At 39.8% G+C, this 22,467-nt stretch overlaps 1 protein-coding gene across 2 annotated transcripts in view; it reads left to right on the top strand.

The window, feature by feature from the left end:
• Positions 1-22,467, top strand: part of CLSTN2 (calsyntenin 2) — a 496,583-nt gene that overhangs the window by 397,700 nt on the left and 76,416 nt on the right. For both annotated transcript variants that reach the window (XM_072995959.2, XM_078389218.1), the window contains 2 exons: positions 814-1,062; positions 1,326-1,447. In XM_072995959.2, coding sequence (XP_072852060.2) covers positions 814-1,062; positions 1,326-1,447 — 371 coding nt within the window. The remainder of the gene's footprint in view (positions 1-813; positions 1,063-1,325; positions 1,448-22,467) is intronic.

Genomic DNA, 22,467 nt, shown 5'->3' with positions numbered 1-22,467 from the left:
GGGGGCTACCATAGTGTAGAAGCCCTGCTCTGTCTTATTAGGACAGCTTTCAAATCCTCTGGTGCGCAGCCCAGTGCTGGTCTGTGGCCTTGGCAGGACTGGGCCACAGAGACAGATCTCCCGGCCTCCCCACATGTGCTCTCCCCACGCATACTCTCACATATGCACAGCCCACCCACCTGCATGCACGGCTGCCCCATGCCCTGCCCACCCGCAAGTGCCCTGCCCCCCACACATGTGTGAGTGTGTGCCTCCCCTGCACATGGACTCCACCCTCAACTGGTCCACGGTCTGGAAAAGGTTGGGGACCACTGCTCTAGATAGTTTATTGAAGCCTTTATTCTTTACCCTTTGAGTCTTCCCCTGAGCAGGGCGTAGTAACTGAGGCCAGAGAACAGAATGTGGCTCAGATATTAAGATGAATTCATAGATGACATAAATGGGTGTTCCTTCTACAAATTTTCTCTGAGCATATGGAAACATAGGACGTATGACCTTTGATCCATCTAACCTAGGCTGGCACTGTCCCCCGTCTTGTTTGGGACTTTATGCATGTAAGGGCTTTACCACTGAACTACAACTGATGTAAGCAAAGGAGGAAAATGTGATCTCTCCTTTGTTACTTATTAGTATGTATATATTTTGTAGTTGTAATGGGAGTACATATTTCTGGCACTGTAGAACTGAAAACAAAGGCTATATTGATAATAACTGAGAGGGATAAAACATGTCACCATTTGTCCAAGAGTTAATTCAGATGGGCAGCTTTCTAATTAATGTCTCATTAGGCTGCTTATTGCATATTATCTACAGGAGCATCATCGGGTGCCATTGACTTGTTACCAACGCCCAGTGCAGCAACTAACTGGACAGCTGGTCTTCTGATAGACAGCAATGACATGATCTTTAAATTTGATGGAAAACAAGGGGCCAAAATCCCTGATGGAATAGTACCAAAGAATCTAACTGACCAATTTACTATCACAATGTGGATGAAACACGGCCCAAGTCCAGGATTAAGAGCAGAGAAGGAAACTATTCTGTGTAATTCAGATAAGACAGGTGAGTAAACTTTATTTAAAATGTGTACTTTCTTTATCCTCTTCCCAGTTTTAGCATGCTGAATAAGGCTAAGTATTGAAATATATTTTATATTCAAGTGTATGAACTAGCCTTCAGATATGCATTATATTAAATTATTGGTGGATTTGGTGAAATACACATTAGGATGAAATATATGAAGAAGTATACTGTGATTTCAGTGAACTATGTAACCATAAGTAAGTATGCTAAGATACTTTTTATGTTTCAATATATATTTTTAGAAATGAATAGACACCACTATGCACTTTATGTGCACAACTGTCGACTTGTGTTTCTGTTGCGAAAAGATTTTGACCAGGCTGATACCTTCCGTCCTGCAGAATTTCATTGGAAGCTTGACCAGGTACTTAGTTTTCTGTTCATTACATTGATAGTTTGAATGGTTTCCCAGTCACTGTTGTGGATTGTATGAAGAATCAGAAATGGAGTTTCTTGTGCTGCTATAAATACTCATGTGCTTCTTATGTCAGAAGGAAGTGATCCTAGATTCTAACCTTTTAAAAAGCAACGGTATTTTTAAATGAAATTTCTTCTTGCACATCTGGCCACAGTTACCTATATTGAGCATGAATAGAACCTAACCACAGTTATCAGTCCTTGGGCCTCATAGGATAAAGTTCCCAGTGAAAGAAGTGAAATAAATTATCTAAAATCTCAGTTGGGCTGAGAGAGGCTGTCCCAGGGTAGAGACATAGCAAACTTGAAGCAAATCAGTTACGTGGATATTAATTGGCAAAGTTATTAATTTGAAAACAACAATCAAAGCAAATTATGAACAGAAACAATTTTGCTGTGACTTAAGGCTTCATAAACTATATGAAGATTCTAGTACAAAGCATTCCCAATTTATACCTTTATCCTTGTATAATTACTGTGGAAAATATGTGCAGACAAGTTAATGCAGTGATTCACTGGAAAATTTATACAATAGGCATAGTGTGTTAGCACAAAACAAGACTGAAGAGAAAAGTTTTATCAGATAACAAAAGGGCTTTCATCTCTAACTTAGATTTTTGTTCTGTTTTCAAGCCAGTGCACATTTTAATTGTTTCATGTTGGTGAAGCTCAGACAATTTAATGTGATACCTCTTTCCCTCATACCTTGTGTGCACCTGCCCCATGCACTGTTTAGTGAGCTTCACAACATCAGAAAACATTTTGTTTATATTTTATTGACTCTGTAAAATATTCTTTGGTAAATGAATCTTGATAATCCTGCAACAGAACGAAAATCATTTCAGATCTTAAACTGCCACTCTAGCACTTGATTCTTCAGCCCCTTACCTTTCATTTTGTCACCTCTGTTATTTATCCTTCTTTCCTTGTGTTTGAATTCCTCTTTCATAAATTTCTTGCACAAAGTGTGTGAGGCTGATGCTAACAGTTTCGGTGTGTGAAGCTTTTTTATGAAGATTTGATTGAATGTATGATTATATCTTTATTAATTACAAATAATTGGCTGGATTTATATTTTAAAAATATGGGGTCACGAAGAGTCGGACACGACTAAACGACTAAATAATAACAACAATATTTTTAAAAAACAGTGAAAGGATCAATAGAAAGATGCTTCTTTTATTCAAATGTTATAACTCCATGGTGTCCAGTTGTTTTAATGTTCAATTTTTAAATCCCCTGCCCCAGCAATAAAACAACATTATTTCCTCTTTGTTGGTCTACGGAGCTAATTCATTTAGGCATGTTCAAGTTACAGTGTGACAGATGACAGACATGGTGCAGTCATAGTTCATGATAATCAGTGCTTTCAGGTACTTTCATTGTCAATGTGATTAAAAGGTTTCATTATTTAAAGCTCTAATTAAACCATCTATATTTCCAAGAATGCAACAGTGAATACAGTTACATCTGCATATTGTAATTCTTTCAATGTATTATAACTCGCACAAGACTGTAGCATTTCTCTGCACTGCTAAACATCAGTTTCTCTTTGTCTTTGTTTTGCTTATCCTTAGACATTAGAGTAGGGTATCTACTCTGATTCTGACACTTGCTCAGCAGGAGTAAGAGTTGGGGAATAATGAACCACAGGTGTGCATTTCTTAGAGTTTATTGACAGATATTGTCTGCACTCTGAATTTGTTCCCTTATATGTGTGGATGGTCTAGGAAAGGCACCTGGACTGAAATAGTAAATAGTATTCCAGCCAGATGCTAAGCAAGAGACTGTTTCTTTTATTTAAACTAATCTCTTTTATTTTTTCAAGGATGTGAGAAATCCTATTTATAGAATCAGTTGTTACAGATCAATCAGTAAATTCAGCTATAATCCTCAGCAGCACTGAGCCCCACTGAACGAGATCCATAACTAGAAATCTTGACACTCAGGGCTAGAGGCCCTAATATTTGGATGTGAGCCACTTCCAAGCAAAAGGGAAAGGGGATTGTGTTGCCCTCCTAAAAGAAACAGAAAGTTTATGCTTTCAGGAAAAGGTAAGTGAATAGGGATGGGAGCTGTGAACTGTTCATTTCCCAGACATTTGCCTCTAGGTTTTGGCACTCTTTATGTTTTGGCAACCTGGTAAAGCCCTAGTTGCTCCACCCCAGTTACAGCCCTATATCCTACACATTCACAGGATTATGCTGCACAGGACATTTTTCAAAATGGTAATTCATATACAACAGGGAGTAGCTCTTATGGTATAACATTTTAGTTGCATTAAAGATGAATTTATATAGTTGTTTTAGTCAATAGCTAGTTATGACTAATGATAAGTTCCCATGATATCTTCCCCACAGAAAAGAATGGTGAACAGTGTGCTTCCCCACTCTTTTGCATGTGTGTTTGGGGAGCAACCTTTTATTATGGTACTCCTTCTGATGGCACTCTGGGACTGCACATGTTGTCCAATGCAATGCAAGTGGCAAGTGCACTAAATTCCTATCTTTCACACATGTTCCAGGCGGCCTTGTTTGGCCACAATCCCAGGAGACTGAGTTTGAATTTGAACTTCCAGTCAGGTACTTTAACCTATTGAGCTGTGTCAGTTCCAGTTAATAACAGTCATAAATAGCAATCAACTTCACAGCATATCACTGAGTGATGCTTCAGTTCTGCCTCTTAATCTTGCTACCTTCTGAAATCTTAAAGTCCCTACTTTTGCCTTCAGAATCAGATAGACAATGCAAGTTGGCAATTATGGCATGAAAATTGGTTTTTAAGTCCCCACTGTTTGGTGAAGTCTGTCTGGTTGTTGCTGCCTTGTATTTCAGCGTTATTCAACATGATAAAAGACAAAAATGGGAGGGACCTAACAGAAGCAGAAGACGTCAAGAAGAGGTGGCAAGAATACACAGAGGAATTGTATCAGAAAGATTTGGATATCCCGTACAACCCAGACAATGTAGTTGCTGACCTTGAGCCAGACATCCTGGAGAGCGAAGTCAAGTGGGCCTTAGAAAGCCTGGCTAACAACAAGGCCAGTGGAGGTGATGGCATTCCAGTTGAACTATTTAAAATCTTGAAAGATGATGCTGTTAAGGTGCTACATTCAATATGCCAGCAAGTTTGGAAAACTCAGCAGTGGCCAGAGGATTGGAAAAGATCAGTCTACATCCCAATCCCAAAGAAACGCAGTGCCAAAGAAAGCTCCAACTACAGTACAATTGCACTCATTTCACATGCTAGCAAGGTTATGCTCAAAATCCTGCAAGGTAGGCTTCAGCAGTATGTGGACCGAGAACTCCCAGAAGTACAAGCTGGATTCCGAAGAGGCAGAGGAACTCGAGACCAAATTGCTAACTTGCGCTGGATTATGGAGAAAGCCAGAGAGTTCCAGAAAAACATCTACTTCTGCTTCATTGAGTATGCAAAAGCCTTTGACTGTGTGGACCACAGCAAACTATGGCAAGTTCTTAAAGAAATGGGAGTGCCTGACCACTTTATCTGTCTCCTGAGAAACCTATATGTGGGACAGGAAGCAACAGTTAGAACTGGATATGGAACAACTGAGTGGTTCAAAATTGGGAAAAGAGTACGGCAAGGCTGTATATTGTCCCCCAGCTTATTTAACTTATATGCAGAATACATCATGCGGAAGGCTGGACTGGAGGAATCCCAAGCCGGAATTAAGATTGCCGGAAGAAATATCAACAACCTCCGATATGCAGATGATACCACTCTGATGGCAGAAAGTGAGGAGGAATTAAAGAACCTTGTAATGAGAGTGAAAGAGGAGAGTGCAAAAAAACGGTCTGAAGCTCAACATAAAACAAAATAAGATCATGGCCACTGGTCGTATCACCTCCTGGGAAATAGAAGGGGAAGATATGAAGGCAGTGTCAAATTTTATCTTCCTGGGCTCCATGATCACTGCAGATGGAGACAGCAGCCCTGAAATTAAAAGACGCCTTCTTCTTGGGAGGAAAGCAATGACAAATCTTGACAGCATCTTGAAAAGCAGAGACATCACCTTGCCAACAAAAGTCCGAATAGTCAAAGCTATGGTTTTTCCTGTAGTGATGTATGGAAGTGAGAGCTGGACCATAAAGAAAGCAGACCGCCGAAGAACTGATGCCTTTGAATTGTGGTGCTGGAGGAGGCTCTTGAGAATCCCCTGGACTGCAAGGAGAACAAACCTATCAGTTCTAAAGGAAATCAACCCTGAGTGCTCACTGGAAGGACAGATCCTGATGCTGAGGCTCCAGTACTTTGGCCATCTCATGAGAAGAAAAGAGTCCTTGGAAAAAACCTTGATGTTAGGAAGGTGTGATGGCAAGAGGAGAAGGGGACGACCAAGGATGAGATGGCTGGACAGTGTCTGTGAAACAACCAACATGAATTTGACACAACTCCGGGAGGCAGTAGAAGACAGGAGGGCCTGGCGTGCTCTTGTCCATGGGGTCACGAAGAGTCGGACACAACTAAACGACTAAACACACACACATTTCAGCGTTAGGAGAAAGAATAAGAATTGTGTGCCATCAAGCCAATTCCAATTTATATCAGGGTTTTCTACATATAGAGAATTCAAATGTGGTTTATAATTGCCTTATTCTGGGGGCACCCTGGGACTGTGTAGCTTGCTAAATGCTGTGTAGCTTACCCAAGGCTACAAAGGCTGGTTTTTCTCCCAGGAGACATAGAGGGGAATTGAACTCCCAACCTCTGTTTCTGTAGCCAGAGGTTCACTGAGTTGTCAGCAGCATGTAAATAAAATGCAATGAAAGTGTTTCCTGTGTAAAAACCATGAGGATCACACCAATATATTATGGAAGGAAGATTTGCTAGAGATGTGTTGTAATATGCATGACTGTGGCTTTAAGAGATAGCTTTAAATTGCAGATCCTTTTTTTGTGGCTATGGTTCTCTTACAGATCAAGCTAGAACTACTTGGGAGAAGTTTATATGTTGCGTATAGTGAGCCCAAGAGATCATGTTGCTGTTGAATTTTGCTTTGTTCATTTATATGGCAGCTTATTAAAATATTTCTCTTATCTTACGTTCTTTTGTAAAAAAAAAAAAGTCTTTCTTTTTCTGCCATTGATATTTATGTATTTACAAAGTAAGGACATTCTCTAAAGAAAGAGAAAAATTATTTAAAGCAAAAAGTTAGGGTTGAACATATACATCCCAGGAGATTGAGACCACAGATCATCCTTCCCACACCCTCATTTAGAATCTGCTCACATTGATACACCTAATAGATTATGTTACATGCCCACCCATTAAACAAAATAGGCAATTTCCACTTTTTGATTGTCTAAAGAGAAAAATAACAGTTCATAGAGACAAATGCCACTAAACACAACCATTTGCGTTCCTTTCCCTAGGCATCCATATGTTAGCTTGGTTGCCTTTAGTAAGAAAGCTGCTGATCATCTTTAATTAGGTAGGTGGGGTTAGATGACATGCGTAATGTTGAAGGAAAGAACCAACGTCATGGGAAGCAATCTGAAGCTTTACTGCAGACACCAAGGTTAATGTATGGATGTCAATGGATGGGGTTGGGCAACCTGAGCAACACAGAAATTGGGCAGGAAGTATGGATTCACTTCCCAATGACTTCTGGACTTCTCAATGGTTTAGGTTTCTGGCTGTGGAACAAGAGGTTGGAGTTTGATTCCCCACTGTGCCTCGTTGACAGGGGCTGGACTTTATCGATACGATCCCTTCCAACACTGCAGTTCTGAGATTCTGAGATTACTTGATACTTTTTTTACAAGCTTGTATGTTTCTTCATTCATAACAGCACACAATAGTTCCCCTCGTGTGCCATGCCAATGAAAAAGTATCAAGTGATCTTTGGGTAGTAGGTCGACACTTCCTGCCCCCTCCTTCTAGGTTGTCCAAAGTGCCTGGCCCCACCCCTAGACATCCACATATTTACACCAAAACATAATTTAATAGAGCTGTAGTTAAACAAACACTGACTATATCTTTCAACCACAGCAGATAGTGTGATACTGTCAGGCAGTAATTAGCATTTTTCTGTATCCTGTTGCTCATGTACAGCTGCCTCAAAGCCCTTGATGAAGTCCACAGAAACTGTTTCAGTTGGTTAAGGGATGCTGCCCTAAGAGATAGACAATGAAATTTTCATTTAAGATGTTTTAATAAAAATCAATCAAAATTTGAAAATTTCTTCACATTTGAGGTGGAAAGGATGTGAACTTAAAAAAAAAATGAACTGGGAGACACGAAACTCTCTATTGCTCTAATACTTATCCATCAGAAGTCAGGGGTTAAATCCCTGTTTATTCAGCTATGTAAATGCTAAAGTAGGATGGACATCTTTGCTTTTCTTTGAGATATTTCTCATTTCTAATGGCAATATGTCAGACAAGTCCAGGGTCATCCTTTCCATCCTTGCCACAGACGTCTCCAGTGAATTTAGTTGGCCCAGTTGATGGAGAATTCTACTTCAGCTGATTTTTCCAGTTACTAAAGCTGAGACATTTCATCATATTCTGGACAGGCAGCACTTCAGGTTTAAATATTTGGAACATGGGAGAAAGCAAAATAACAGGTTTTCCTACTTGGGCAAATTGCATAAAGAAATGACAAAGTGTTCCTATCCTTCTTTGCTTAAACAAGTAGACTGGTCAAACTAGTATGTACAAGGCCGTTCTTCAGATGATGCCTCAGAATTCTAAAAGAATATTTCCTGTTTTTCTTCATATCGCGTAAACTGCAGGTTTCTGCCACTTAATGATAGGTAAGAGATTGGGTAGTAATAGATTAGCTGCATGCTGAAACACTAATTGAATCAAGCCTATTTGTGCATCATCATACTTATTTATTTATTTAGACCCAATTTATATTGGCACAGACAAGTGTCAAGTTGGAGTATCTCCAATAGGACATGGGGTGGGGGGAGGCTATGATATGCGTGCCTATATTCAGGTGGGCCAGGGCACACCCCTGTGATCATCATAGGCATCCTTCAGTCTCAAGAGACTATGGTGACATGCTCTGAATAGAGGAGTGTCCTCTGCAGAGCATGAAGCCTGGGTAAGGTAATATGGAGGATAGGCTGTTAGCCAAGCAGCAGATCCCCCCTCTCCACATTGCTGAAATGATCCAATGGAAAGGCAAGAGCCAATACAGCTGGTTCCAGCAACATCGCAGGAGTTGGCAGAACGACACATGCTGCCTTCGGGACTCCAGCTCTGGATTTTGCCTCGAGGTTAACTCCTGAAGCCTTTTCCATGAGTGGATATAGCCACAAGGCAGTGGAGGTTTGAAATTGGAGTTTTCCTTCTCCTAGATGGGCTGCCTTCCATGGCTGACGAGCCCCACCTACCCGGCCTGCTCTTTAATAGTGCAAAAGTATGATCTGATCCTTAAAACTTTCCTGACTCCCAGGCTTATGCAAATCTAATTGGCCCTGTGATAGACCTCATAAAATAAATGACCGAGGAGGGTTGCAGATTCTACCTCTGCTAGTTTCTGACCTGAATTTGAGAATTCACAGTAACAGATATGTTTATTAAAGAGGAACGTGAGCTGTTAGAAGACATTATTATTCATGAAGTACACTTCTACAGATTCATGCTTTTATGTTAGTACTTTGAACTATATTGCTTTTACAGTTTTCATTTTAGATTATTTTTGTTGCAATTTTGGTTCTTATTAAGCCTCTTGGGAAATCATTGAAGGACAATGTATAAATCTGTAACGTAAAATGAAATAAATCAAACTTTGAAGGTCAAGTGCTGCAAACAAAGTGTGTTGGGAGGCGGGACATTCACTTGACAGTGTTTCATTCATCCCCATTGACTTCCTTCCATGAGGCGGTATGATTCTGCCTAGGGCTTAGTGAAAATGGCCTTCCCAAATTCTCTTTGCTGTTTGTTCTGGCAAAATAGTGATCCACCGATTCATTCAAGGCTGATGCATAAATGATCAGGCCTCCACTTGGCCAGCTATAATTTCCCAACTTGTGGGCAGACTTAAACCTAAAGTTAAGGTCCTCAAGGCTAATGCCAGGCTTCTGAAAACAAATCCAAGTTTTCTGGAAGCCAGTAACACATTTCTTTAAAAGGTTGATCATCTTATTATTTATATTATTAGATAGTCCAGGCACATTCCATGAGGTCTTCCCATGATCGAAATCTAGAGTAGTGTCTAAATTAAATATGGTGGTATGCTTAGAGCTTCTTCCTGGCTTTTCATATTGCCCCTGCTGAGTACAAGATGTGAGCAGGAAGCTGAGGTGTTTCTCGCTACTACTACTGTCGTATGGATTTATCTCCATCTTGTATGTTTACAAAGGACAGGGTATCACTCTCTATTATAGTAGCATAGGAGGGTGACAAGGATGATCAGGGGGCTGGAAACCAAGCATTATGAGGAAAGACTGAAAGAGTTGAACATGTTTAGCCGTGAGAAAAGAAGACTGAGGGATGATATGAGAGCACTTTTCAAATATTTGAAAGGCTGTCATACAAAGGAGGGGCAAGATCTGTTCTCGATCCTCTCAGAGTGCAGGACACACAACAATGTGCTCAACTTAAAGGAAGCCAGATTTCAGTTGATTATCAGGAAAAACCTCCTAACTGTTAGAGCAGTACAACAATGGAACCAGTTACCTCGGGAGTTGGTGAGTGCTCCGACACTGGAGGCTTTCATGAAAAACATAGATAATCACCTGGCAGATATGCTTTGATTGTATTTCTGCATTGAGCAGGGGTTTGGATTTGATGGCCTTGTAGGCCCCTTCCAACTTCACTTTTCTATGATTCTATGAGCATCCATGATAGCAACAACTATTTAGATTCCAAGTTGGCTGTAGAATGTGACCAGTGTGTAGTTAGTTTGAAGGTCACACATCTGTTAGTTTGAAGGGCACAGGTACTATTGAATCTGGTTCCAAGTAACTCATTGTTGGCTGGCGGGGGGACATGCTTGTTGGCTAATTGGGAGTAATGAAGGGAGTTAAGCCAATTCTGTTTGTTGGAAGCCATGCTCTTTAACTTTCCATAGGAGATTGATCACTACTGGGATAAACATTTCGTGGCTACTTCTCACTCTACAGGTTTATAAAATAGATTCTGAGGTAGCTGCAGAAGGGTATATGTACCACACTGTGATCTCATTCCTAGACATCCTAGCATTTCAGCGGTGGAGTGTCCATGATAGAGCTTGAGCTTTATTGGTGGTTTTAGCTGTCATTCACCTTCTCTTTGACACTAGCAGCTCAGTCAGCTGTCTGATTTTCAGTTTCAGTTTTCCTTAATTTAGCTTGTTCCCCAATTTTGCAGCCAAATAGGATAGATAGTATCTGATGTGATAGTGCTTTGCCTTGAGGTGAAAACAAGCATGTTGCTGTGCCCTGTAGCTGGGAAAAAAATACCCCAATTGAATTTATTATTTATTTTATTATTAATTTAAAATATTTTGTCCCCACTTTTCTCCCAAAAAGACCCAGTTGCAGTCAGCTTTTGCAAATTTGTCTGAAAGTCAGGCTCATTCCTACTTAACACATTCCATTTATTACATCAGAAAAATAAAATGAAAATCCTATATAGATTTTCTTAAAGAAAAACTTCTAATATTAGGGCAAATCTTGATGGTTTACCATTCTCCTCATTTAACTTAAATAAAAGCAGAAATATTGCATCCAAGTAAACAATCTCAGCAGGTAATAAGTGGATTTTCAATAGCTTTAGATATCATACCTTAGAGAATTGTTGAGTCTTATCCTCTTTGATGTCATTGTGGCTTCACTTTGATAGTTGACTGCCCTAGAGAATTGCCTTTTTGCTGATAATATATTAGCAAAATTGTCAGCTATGATATGTGGTATGACAGATGTAGCATAAATGTAATTTCCCCCACTGAGTGCATCCCACTTTCACTCCCTTCATAATAGACACAAGCACTTAATGTGATACATCCTTCTGTATCAAATGACTTCTCTGTAATATTATGAGGAGATTTTAGCATTATTTGCAAAATGATAATATTAAATACTTATAGATTATAAATTTTCAAAATATATTGACTTTTTATACTTTTTTATGTAGTCAATCTTGAAACAAATGCCAGTATATAATTTGATTTGAAGGAAAAGCTTTAGACCTTGTGTATTTTCCAAGGAATGTGCCACTCCATTTGTGTGCCTAATGGCTGCATGGACAGGAGAACTTTGCCCACCCTCTCTAAAATAGGAAGACAGGCTGCTTGGACACCCATAGGATGTCCAGAGTTCATCTGAGGACGTGGGCTGGACTGCCTAGAAAAGGTAAGCCCGTCCTCTAACAGGCTTCTTTCATAAGGCTAATAGATTCACTTATCCTTCCTAGGGGTCCTGTAGCTGGTCACTTTAGGGCCAGGTAGTAATTTTGGACCCTCACCACCTGATTGGTGTATTGAACAAGAGGTGGGAGGGTGATTTCTGCCTATCCCGCACTGATTACCCTGAGGAGCACATACTGGCAGATCAAGGGTGTTGGCACATGGTGAATAATGTGGACGGGGAGATCAGCTTTAGTGAGCTCCCAAGGATCATTCAGGGGTGATATTTGCAGCCATCATCTAGGCATAGCGGACACCGAAATTCAGTTGTCAAGATGGGGAAGGGGTGCTTAGGTGACAACCCTTGGCCGCGGGCTGCCAAAAGTCACAAATGGAGTGACTGGCAGCTGGGGGGATCATCTAGATGTTAGCCTGCTGGGAACACAGTGTAGAATGGACTGCATGGACCTGGGACTTGGGACTCGCCTGAGGGGGAAACAAGGTAAGGTAAAATTATACTTCTATGCATACCCTAGAAATCCACATCGTAGTTGGGTCCTCTGCAAGAGGAAGGAAGTTCTTGTTAACCTGTCAATAAATTTTGACCCTATTTATGATCCTCTGCCTGACTCCTTATTTGGATTGGGCGGGCAAAATCTACTCTAAAGATGAACAGTTGCTTTATTTTCTATAACATGTCAGAGCATCTCTTTCAAAGCATTCTGCTGTATTGTACATTGCTGACCTCTGAGAATATTTATACCCCACAAAAAATATGTATGAATCTGTGTTTATTTGTTCCAACATGAACTCTCCTGTGTGTTTTTTCTGTTGTTACTGTTTTCTTAAAAAGAGAAAGTATAAGCAGAGATGTAAATATTTGCTTGCCACATGTCTGGCAAGAACAAGGAGTCACAAAATTACTCTTTCTACTCCATGAGAGGATGAATAATTTTATAAGGCTTTCAAAAGAAGAAGAAGAAGAAAGAAAGAAGAAAAAGAAAGAAAGAAAGGAAGAAAGAAAGGAAGAAAAGAAGAAGAAGAAGAAGAAGAAGAAGAAGAAGAAGAAGAAGAAGAAGAAGAAGAGGGATGAGACTCCCACACACACAAATTAAGCAAAAGTGCCCAAATAACATTTAATGTAAATACTGCAAATTGCACAAAATGGTGATGGCTGCTGCTTTGGTGCATGGACCTTTAAAGAGTAGAAACATGCAATGGGGTGCTGCATCTTTAGAAAAATCAGGCAATGATGCTGTGCTTGCTGTGTATGTGCAGACTTTGCTTTTCAAAGGAAAAGGATGTGATTCTTGCATAGAAACAGCTCATCAAAATTGTGGAAAAACTGACTGAGCAAAACAGCACTGTTACTCACATTCTGTTTTGAAGGAGAGGAATCTCATGTCTTACCAAAGTGCCTTGTCATGTCAGTACAGCCGAAATCTGTGAGGAAACAGGACCTGGCAAGTATTCTTTACACCCTTAGTACTAAATTGACCTTTGCCAGTGTTGTATATATATCTCCTTTAGTGTTGTGATGCATTTCCTTTGCTATATATTGCAGACAGAAGAGTCAGTAATAAAGACACACGCAAGATCTGGGTTTTGTAACATTTATTTCAGCAAAACTGCAGTGGTGCTGAAATTGGCTAGCCTTTGAAAAACAAGACCTTGATAGACAGTGGGGGTGGCAAGCTGTTCTTACCCTTAAAAATCCTATTGGGGTAGATGTGGATTTCTGAAACCATTCCAACGTGTACAGCTGGTGCTGCATGTTCTAAAGCTCAAAGCTGCTAAGGAAAACATTTAAGAGAAAATAATGTTCCATTTAAAGGCAGTCTTTGCACTAGTCATGATGAGAAAAAAACAACACCAAAATGTACAACTTTAACAACATAAATACATGATAAATTAACCAAATAATATATTTTTAAAAATCAGTGAAACAGGGAAAGCACCCCTCCCACAGGGAAAAATAGCAAAATAAAACACACAAACTATTATGTCCCCCAAAAACCATGAAAAGCAAGCAAGCAAAAAAAGAGAGAAAAAGAACAATCAAAGCCCACCCAAACGAAAACTACTAGAATGTGGGGAGTTTTTTCTCCTCCACCCCTTGATGACTTCTCTTCTTTGAGTCCTGCAGGCAGTGAAGCAGCAGCAAAAGTAATCCAAATAAAGACCAAAAGCAAAACAAATAAATGAAGCCAAAGCCAAAACAAACAAACAAAAAGAGGGGGGAGGGATTCCCAAATTAATCATTGCAGGTGGAAATCCAAAATATAATACCAAGGAGGCATACTAGCACAGGCAGAAAACCTCCTCATTAAAAAAAAGTCAAAAAAGGGAGGAAAGCATCCAAGATGGGGACACAGGAAGGCAGTACAAAATGGAGAAAGTGTCAGCACACTCATTAGGAGTGACTGAAGCAAAGAGCACCGACTCTTTACTGGGCCATTTCATAAATTCAGAATTCTACTTCCCCCCCCCCAAAGACATTCTGATTGGCTGCTAGTGATTGCTATTGGGACAAAAAGGTGGTCAGGTGACTTGACAGACAAAGAGTGAAAGAAAGGACACCTAAGTTTACATGAAAGAGGGAACATGAAAGGAAAATAAAACTTTCATGTATCCCTTTTTCATAAACATTAATTATTTGTCTCTTATTGCAAAAGACAGAACAAGAAGAAATATGAGAAATGCCAAAGAATTTGTTGTTTGGCATTTCTCATTTAAATATGAAAGACTCATCCTTGTTGCAGAGCTTATGGCTTGTATTGAAAATATAAACTCAGAGTAAGTTAGAGATGCTTCCTGTTAGTCCATGTACAGTGGGGTCTCTACTTAAGAACGTCTCTACTTAAGAACAATCCAACTTAAGAACAGCTCCATTTGCTAAATTTTGCTTCTACTTGAGAACAGAAATCCAAGATAAGAACAGGAAAAAAACCTTTCCTGCTCTTTTTTTAACCTTAGGTCATCTTAGGTTAAAAAAAATTCTCCCCCTAGTGGTAGAGTACGTATTAACCAGCTTTGCATTAGTTCCTATGGGAACTAATGCTTCAATGTACGAACACACCTCTATATAACAAAAAAACAGCCAGAACGGATTAATTGGTTTTTCAGTCCATTCCTATGGGAAATTTTGCTTCAACTTAAGAACGTTTCAACTTAAGAACACCATTCCAAAATGGATTAAGTTCTTAAGTAGAGGTTCCACTGTAGTTTCTATGGACGGAAAAGAGCAGATACAGATTAAATGGTTTTCAATGCATTCCTATGGGAAATGCAGATTCAACATAAGAACTTTTCAACTTGAGAACCACCTTCCAATACGGATTAAGTTCTTAAGTAGAGACCCCACTGTAGCTCATATAGACCATTGGAGAAACACTTAAAAGGTAATGTAATCAGAATTGCTTGCTTTCAGAGTGGTTTCACGTTCCCGCCTGTCCCTTGGTTGTTTCACCAAGCAAAGGCACAAGCTACATGTTGTTCAGCTGCCATCAGTTGATTACATCAACTTTATTCGGTATTAATGACAGAGGTCCAGGCAACGTATCATTTAAGAACCAAGTAGAAATTGTTTATTGTTACAGGTGATAACAGTCCAGTCAATATCATTAACTCTCAACTAAAACAACCTTCTCTCTTCACTCTCAACCAGCTACAGTGGGGTCTCGACTTACGAACTTAATCCGTATTGGAAGGTCGAAAAGTTCGTAAGTTGAATCTGCATTTCCCATAGGAATGCATTGAAAACCATTTAATCCGTATCTGCTCTTTTCCGTCCATAGAAACTAATGGAAAGCTGCTATTCCACCTTCTGCCACTAGAGGGGGATACTTTTTTCTTTTTTCTTTTTAACCTAAGATGACAGATTTTTTAAAAAGGAAAGAAAAGAGTTTGTAACTCGAATCTAAGTTCGCAAGTCGAGTCCACGTATTCCTATGAGAGCGGTTTGTAAGTCAAAAAGTTCATATGTAGAACCGTTCGCTCCTCTCTCTCCCTCCTTTTTTTCACCTCACTTAACCCCTATTGGTGCATGCAAATCTCAACATAAATATTAATGAGCAGGGTGAACGCCACAGTGGTTATGTCAAATGGAGAACGTGCCTCCTTTTTCCTGTGCTTTTCCTGGTGTATTCTACAATTCTGGATATGAAAGAACAGGGAGCTGTCAGTGGATTTGTCCTCTGACCTGTATGTACTCTGTTTCCCCCAAAATAAGACAGGCATATGGTTTGTTTTGGATTTGGTGCTCCATTGTACCATTACCCATAGATTCCAAATGAAACATCTGATCCTCTTTTTTGGAGAACTATGTAAACTTTTTAGATACATGCGTTTATTTAGAAGTTCTCAAGAAGAATTGCAGGAAAGAACATAATATTGGACTAAACCTAACACCAACAGTTAGCTCCTGTGAGCTAAGAACAATTTAAAAAGTTATTTTTAGACAACACCATCTGCCATCAGGCTTGTTAAGCCTGCATGATAGACTTTAGCTATCATGCAGGCTTAACAAGTATCTAATTACCTTGTCTCACTGTGGCACCTGGTGTATAATCACTCTGTCTCTCTGTAATGTTAAGATATATAATTAAATAGCCAGAAGGTACCATTTAAGTAAAGTGTCCCAGCATAATGTTGGGGATGTGTAACTTACAAATTGCTGGCTTATTATAAACAGAAAAAGGAAAGATTCATGTCTATATATATGCTAATATTGACTGAGTTTTGAGTGTAAAATACAAAAAATGATCTTCATATCTGTTTTTGTGGATCAGTACATTACTCTGACATCAACAGAAATGCTGGCTGTAAGAGGAATTCCATTGCAAATGCCAACAAATTGTCTTCACATAGTTTTAAAGATACTTCCATGTGTGGTACCAGAGAGCTTCTAGTCTTAAACATCAGTTTTCCTTTCCTTCAGTTTCCAGTTTTAACTTCCTGACAATTCCAAAATGTTGTGTATGTGTATGTCCACCTCAACTCCTTAACATCATCAGATCCTTTCAAGAGGAAATGAAGGGCAGTGTAGTTTTTGATGGCTTAGCATCAGATCCCTTTGACATCTGAAGCAGAGTGAAATACGGCTGTGTCCTCGCACTGACTCTGTTTGGAATCTTTGTTGTCATGCTGAAGCAGGCCTTTGGAACTGCAACAGAAGGTGTCTATCTCTGGACTAGATCAGATGGAAAGCTCTTTAATCTCTCTAGATTGAGAGCAAAAACCAAAGTCCAGCAGAAATGCATATGGGACTTCTCTTCGCCGATTATGCAGCTGTTGTTGCTCATTCTACTGAAGAGCTCCAACAACTTATGAATCGTTTTAGTAAGGCCTGCCAAGATTTTGGACTAACAATCAGCCTGAAGAAAACACAAGTCATGGGCCAGGGTATGGGTCACCTCCCTCTATTGCCATCTCTACACAAGAATTAGAGGTTGTTTATGATTTTGTGTACCTTGGCTCAATGATATCTGACACCCCCTCTCTAGATGTCAAACTGGATAAATGCATTGGCATAAAAACTACCATGTTATCTAGACTCACAAAGAGAGTATGGTTGAATAAGAAGCTGATGGCATATACCAAGATCCAGGTCTATAGAGCCTGTGTCCTGAGCACACTCCTGTACTGCAGCGAGTCCTGGACCCTTTGTGCACGGCAGGAGAGGAAGTTGAACACGTTCCATATGCATTGTCTCTGATGCATTTTTGGTATCACCGGGCAGGACAAAGTTCCAAACAGAGTAGTCCTAGAATGAGCTGGAATTTTTAGCATGTGTATGAAACAGCGACGTCTACATTGGCTTGGGCACGTCGTGAGAATGGCTGATGGTCGGATTCCAAAAGATCTCCTGTATGGAGAATCAGTGCAGGGAAAGCACCACAGAGGGAGACCACAGCTGCGATCCAAGGATATCTACAAGTGGGATCTGAAGGCCTTAGAAATGCACCTCAACAGATGGGAAACCTTGACATCTGAGCATTCAGCCTGGAGGCAGATGGTACAGCATGGCCTCTCTCAATTTGAAGACGCACTTCTTCAGCTGGCAGAAGCAAAGAGGCAGTCCTGAAACCAGCAAAACCAGGGAGCTGGACAGGGACAGATTGTTTTTGTCTTCAGTGTGGAAGGGATTGTCACTCTCATATTGACCTTCTCAGCCACACTAGACACTGTTGCAAGACCTCTATTCAGAGCACGTTACCATAATCTCTCAAGGCTGAAGGATGCCTACACATATATGTGTATGTGAAAGGTCTTATCGCAACTTTTTAAACTACTGTCACTGTGCATGTCCTTTTAAACTGTTTTAATTTTAATTTTAATTTTTCTGTAGCATTTGTGTTGATGTGTCAATTAATTTCTGTCAAAGGGTCTCAACAAGAAACTCTAGGTATTTATTGAACTGTAGCCCCAAAACACTTTGGGATACATGTGTAATAAACAGCATGTAAGAGCAAAGCATGACAGCAACAAGATTAAAAGTTGCATAACTACAGGGGGACATTTTGTTGGTGTGATTGCGGCCAGTAACAGGGTGTTTATTGTGAGTGGTATAGTAAAGAGCCTGTAAGGAGCGAATGCTTAACTCTGGATGTGCATAAATTGGGAGAAATCACACTGTGTCAGCTTTGGGAAGCAAGGAAAATATTCCCTTCATAAAGGAAAAAGTGAAAATGTTATTACAGTTGCTTAGGGTCAAAATCAAGTCATTTACCCCTGGACCACTTCTGAAATTTCCATATATGTATATAATCCAATTGGATTGGTTGCTTGTGTTTGTCAACAGGAGAGATTTGCTTGCATGGTATGCCTAACAGAGTTAGAGGAAGTGCATAGGCAAGAGTCTTCATACCCCTTTATGCCCCTACCTGAACATATTCCTAAGAGACTTACATACCATTATAGACCTCTAGGGAAAAAAAATTAGAACCTTGTGTTCATCACAGCTGGCATTTATCACCAAAAAGGGTTAATTCCAGAATGAAAGTAGATAATCATTTCCAATTATATCAAGAGTATCTAGGTATAGGTTTTTCCTTTGTTGTAATATTACAACATTAGCAGTGAAATGTGCCAAGAATATGATGCAGGACACCAGATACAGATAAAAACATATTTGTTGATTCAATGGTAATGTATATGAACAATTGAGAACCTACAATTCAGCCCTCGGATACAGGCTTTCCCTCCTCATACTTTGAAATGACGGTGGTCAACTTGCGCCCTCAACCTATCTGTTCCCATCGGTTGCCAAGCTGAAAGTATTTTACTTCTACTAAATGTGAAATAGTAAAAGTACACAGAAAAGAGGTGCCCAGTATATTGATCAGGTTTTTTTTTTCTTTACAGAATGTTGGCAAATACTCATTGGACCCCCGACCCCAACTCTAGTTGTTTGTATTCGTAGAAAATGACAAAGTGTATATCCAGAATTAAACTTCAGGAACAGATTGCTCAATCTGAGGCTGAAAATTGGAAGTGAGAGGAGGATATGTAAGAATAGTTTGTAGAAAAGAAGGCAGACAGGAACAGCAGACCCATAACAGAAATGTGAGCTCATGCTGTACTGTGAGGATTTGCATAAATAATACCTGTAGCAATTATAGCAAGGTTTAAAATTTATTAGTAATATCCCTAAGCACATGTCTCTGGAAATGAAAACATTTAACAAATTCAGAGAAATGAGCTCCATTTTCCACTGGGGCAGAATTTATTATTTGAATTATTCAGGGGAGGTTTATATATAGCCACAAAGATATGTGATATGCCAACTAATTTCTAATTATACTAGTCAGAAACTCTCCGGTGGGAACACTTTGTTTTCTTCAGTCAAGCTAAAGCAATTCACATATTATGGTTTCTAAAAATATATTTATTATATTACCAAGGTTTATAATGTGAGAGGCTAAAGAGAAAATTAATTTTCCTGGATCACATCTACTGAATATTTAACTATATATCTGAAGACATCATTCATTGAAAAATCAAATAAGAATCTGCAGAGGAAACTGAAAATAAAAGATGCTAATCATAGCGTTAGTTTTTTTTCTGTATGAAATGACTGCAGCTTAGAAGGATGTTTGAGTAGCTATAGCAGAGGTCCCCGGTCCATAGCCCAGTGCCGGTCCATGGTCTGAGCCTCAAAAGACCACAGAGACAGACCTCCTGCCCCCCACCCCACACACACTCACCCCCGCACAGCTGATTCACACATGCATGCATGCGCTCCAGCACGCCTGTGTGAGTGCCATGCCACCATTTGCTCATGTGCATGCACTGCTATTTGTGCATGTGCGTGACTGCACCTGCACAAGTGCTGCATCACTGTTTGTGCAAGCACACGAGCGAGCGAGTGCACAAGAACAGTGGTGCCATTTGTGCATGCACGTGCTCATTCACGTGAGAGAGTGCAGACATGTGCATGAGCATGGGGGTGCCCTGCCTTCACTGCTAGTCTACAGGGTGAAAAAAGTTGAGGACACCTGGCTATAGCACCATGGATAGCTTTTAGGGAAACCATGCTGTGTTTGAGAGTAATAAAATTTTATCTCACATTCCTTCCTTCCTTCCTTCCTTCCTTCCTTCCTTCCTTCCTTCCTTCCTTCCTTCCTTTCTTTCTTTCTTTCTTTCTTTCTTTCTTTCTTTCTTTCTTTCTTTCTTTCTTTCTTTCTTTCTTTCTTTCTTTCTTTCTTTCGACCGGTAGTTTTCAGACTTTAAAACAAGTATCTGATATTAAAAGAAATAAAATACCAAATTTTGGGAGAGAAATGCTAGATAAGTGAGCATCAGGATGGATATAGAAGTATTGTTTTGATCACTGCCGAAATGTTTCATATCAGACTCGGACCTTTTGTCTTTTGGACAATTCACTTGATCTCCTGAAAGAACACATAAGAAGGAAGTACAGTTTTACATGGAACTGAAGGAATTATGAGAGGGGGCAGTGCCTTTAGTCAGTTACATATCTCCATGGCAGAGGGCTTTGGCCAGAAGTCACAATGTCCTGTCAGATCAGGAGAACAACGCATTCTGAACTGAGGCTTTACCTCACAACTGGATAGTCTGTAACTCATGGGCCATATGCAGCCTGTGAAACCCCTAAGAACAGCATTGGCTTTCTCCATTACATAAATGATGAACTGTTAGCCAAGCACTGGGAAACACACTGCTGTTCTTGCATTGCTATGAGTAGTGTGTAAACAGTATTTTTAATTAGTGAGGTGTGGAGTCTTTAGCATCATTTCCCCTAATAATCCTTGAATACAAAGTGGGTTAGAGCAGTCATTCTCAATGGGGGCCATATAGCCCCCTTCCTCCCCAGCACATTTGAAGGGAGCCACAGTTTGTGTTGTGTCCTTGTTTGCACACAGCTAAAGGCTTTCCTTATTTGACAGGAGTATCTGAGAAGAGGCCATGACCAATAAAAGATTAGGAATGGCTTAGTTAAAGTTCTGGACTGAGACTCAGGAAACTGGGCTTTGAATCTTAGCCATGAATTTCATTGGGTGACATTGCATCAGATACACTCCAATGTCCCAATCTACCTCAGAGGGTTGTTCTGAGGATAAAAGGAGGCTCATCCTTTGCACTCAGGTGCTCTGACCTTAGCTATTTCCCCAGTTATGGGGAACTTGCCTCCATTGCTTTGACACATTGGGGGAAAGGCATTATATAAATGTAAGAATGCAATAGATAATAAATACTCTATCAGTTTTGGTGGGACAATTGTGATATTGATCAGAATGACTGGAGTAAAAGCTTTAGCCATATCCCAGTGATCCTTGTAGATGAAATTGCTATTTCCCCACAATTAACTGCCCACATGCCATAAAGGTGCATCCTCTCTGTATATATTATAGTCATACTCTATAGTCCCTGGGGAATTGAATTTAACTGCTCTTGAGTTGCATCAGGCACATTAAAAGAAGTGCTTTGATGCCTACCCCCATTGCCGCTCAGTATGGATAATCTGCTACAAAAAAATGAATCATAGCACTGGAGGTATTAACTAATTGCTGTAGGTAAGCTAAAAAACACTACACTCATCAACATTGAAAACATTAAATTGCTACCAAGAATAAACCTGTTTTGCATATGGCTGTTACATTTTTAGTGGGTGATTCATTTTAAATAAGTATTACATTCAGGTGCAAAGTCCATTTTGGTGCCTTTTGTACATTCTCAGCTGAATAATACATGCCTCAAAGAGGTACTTAAATATTGTATTAGCATAGCTTATCAACAAGAATGTGTATACAATTCATAGCACTTTAATCGTGTTTTTTTTTATGGAGATGTCAGCAAGAAAAAAAACATCTGTAGGGTATCTACTGAGTTAAGACAGGTCATTAAGAATATTTGAAATTCCAGGGTCGTTCAAAGAGAGTAGCTGTGTATGAAATAACATGGAATTATGTTTGATCACATGAAGCTGATTGTTGTTGTTGTTGTTTAGTCGTGACCGACTCTTCATGACCCCATAGACCAGAGCACACCAGGCCCTCCTGTCTTCCACTGCCTCCCAGAGTTGGGTCAAATTCATGTTGGTAGCTTTGATGACTCTGGTCTTCAATGACACTGATTGTATAAAGACCTAATTCTGCTTCCATCTTAAATGGTGAATTTAAGATGGAAAGAAACACTTCCTTT

This window comes from Pogona vitticeps, chromosome 3 (genome assembly GCF_051106095.1).
Source record: "Pogona vitticeps strain Pit_001003342236 chromosome 3, PviZW2.1, whole genome shotgun sequence".
In the NCBI taxonomy this organism is placed as follows: Eukaryota; Metazoa; Chordata; class Lepidosauria; order Squamata; family Agamidae; genus Pogona; species Pogona vitticeps.
Note: the sequence above shows the minus strand (reverse complement) of the source record. Positions and strands in the feature narration are given on the sequence as shown.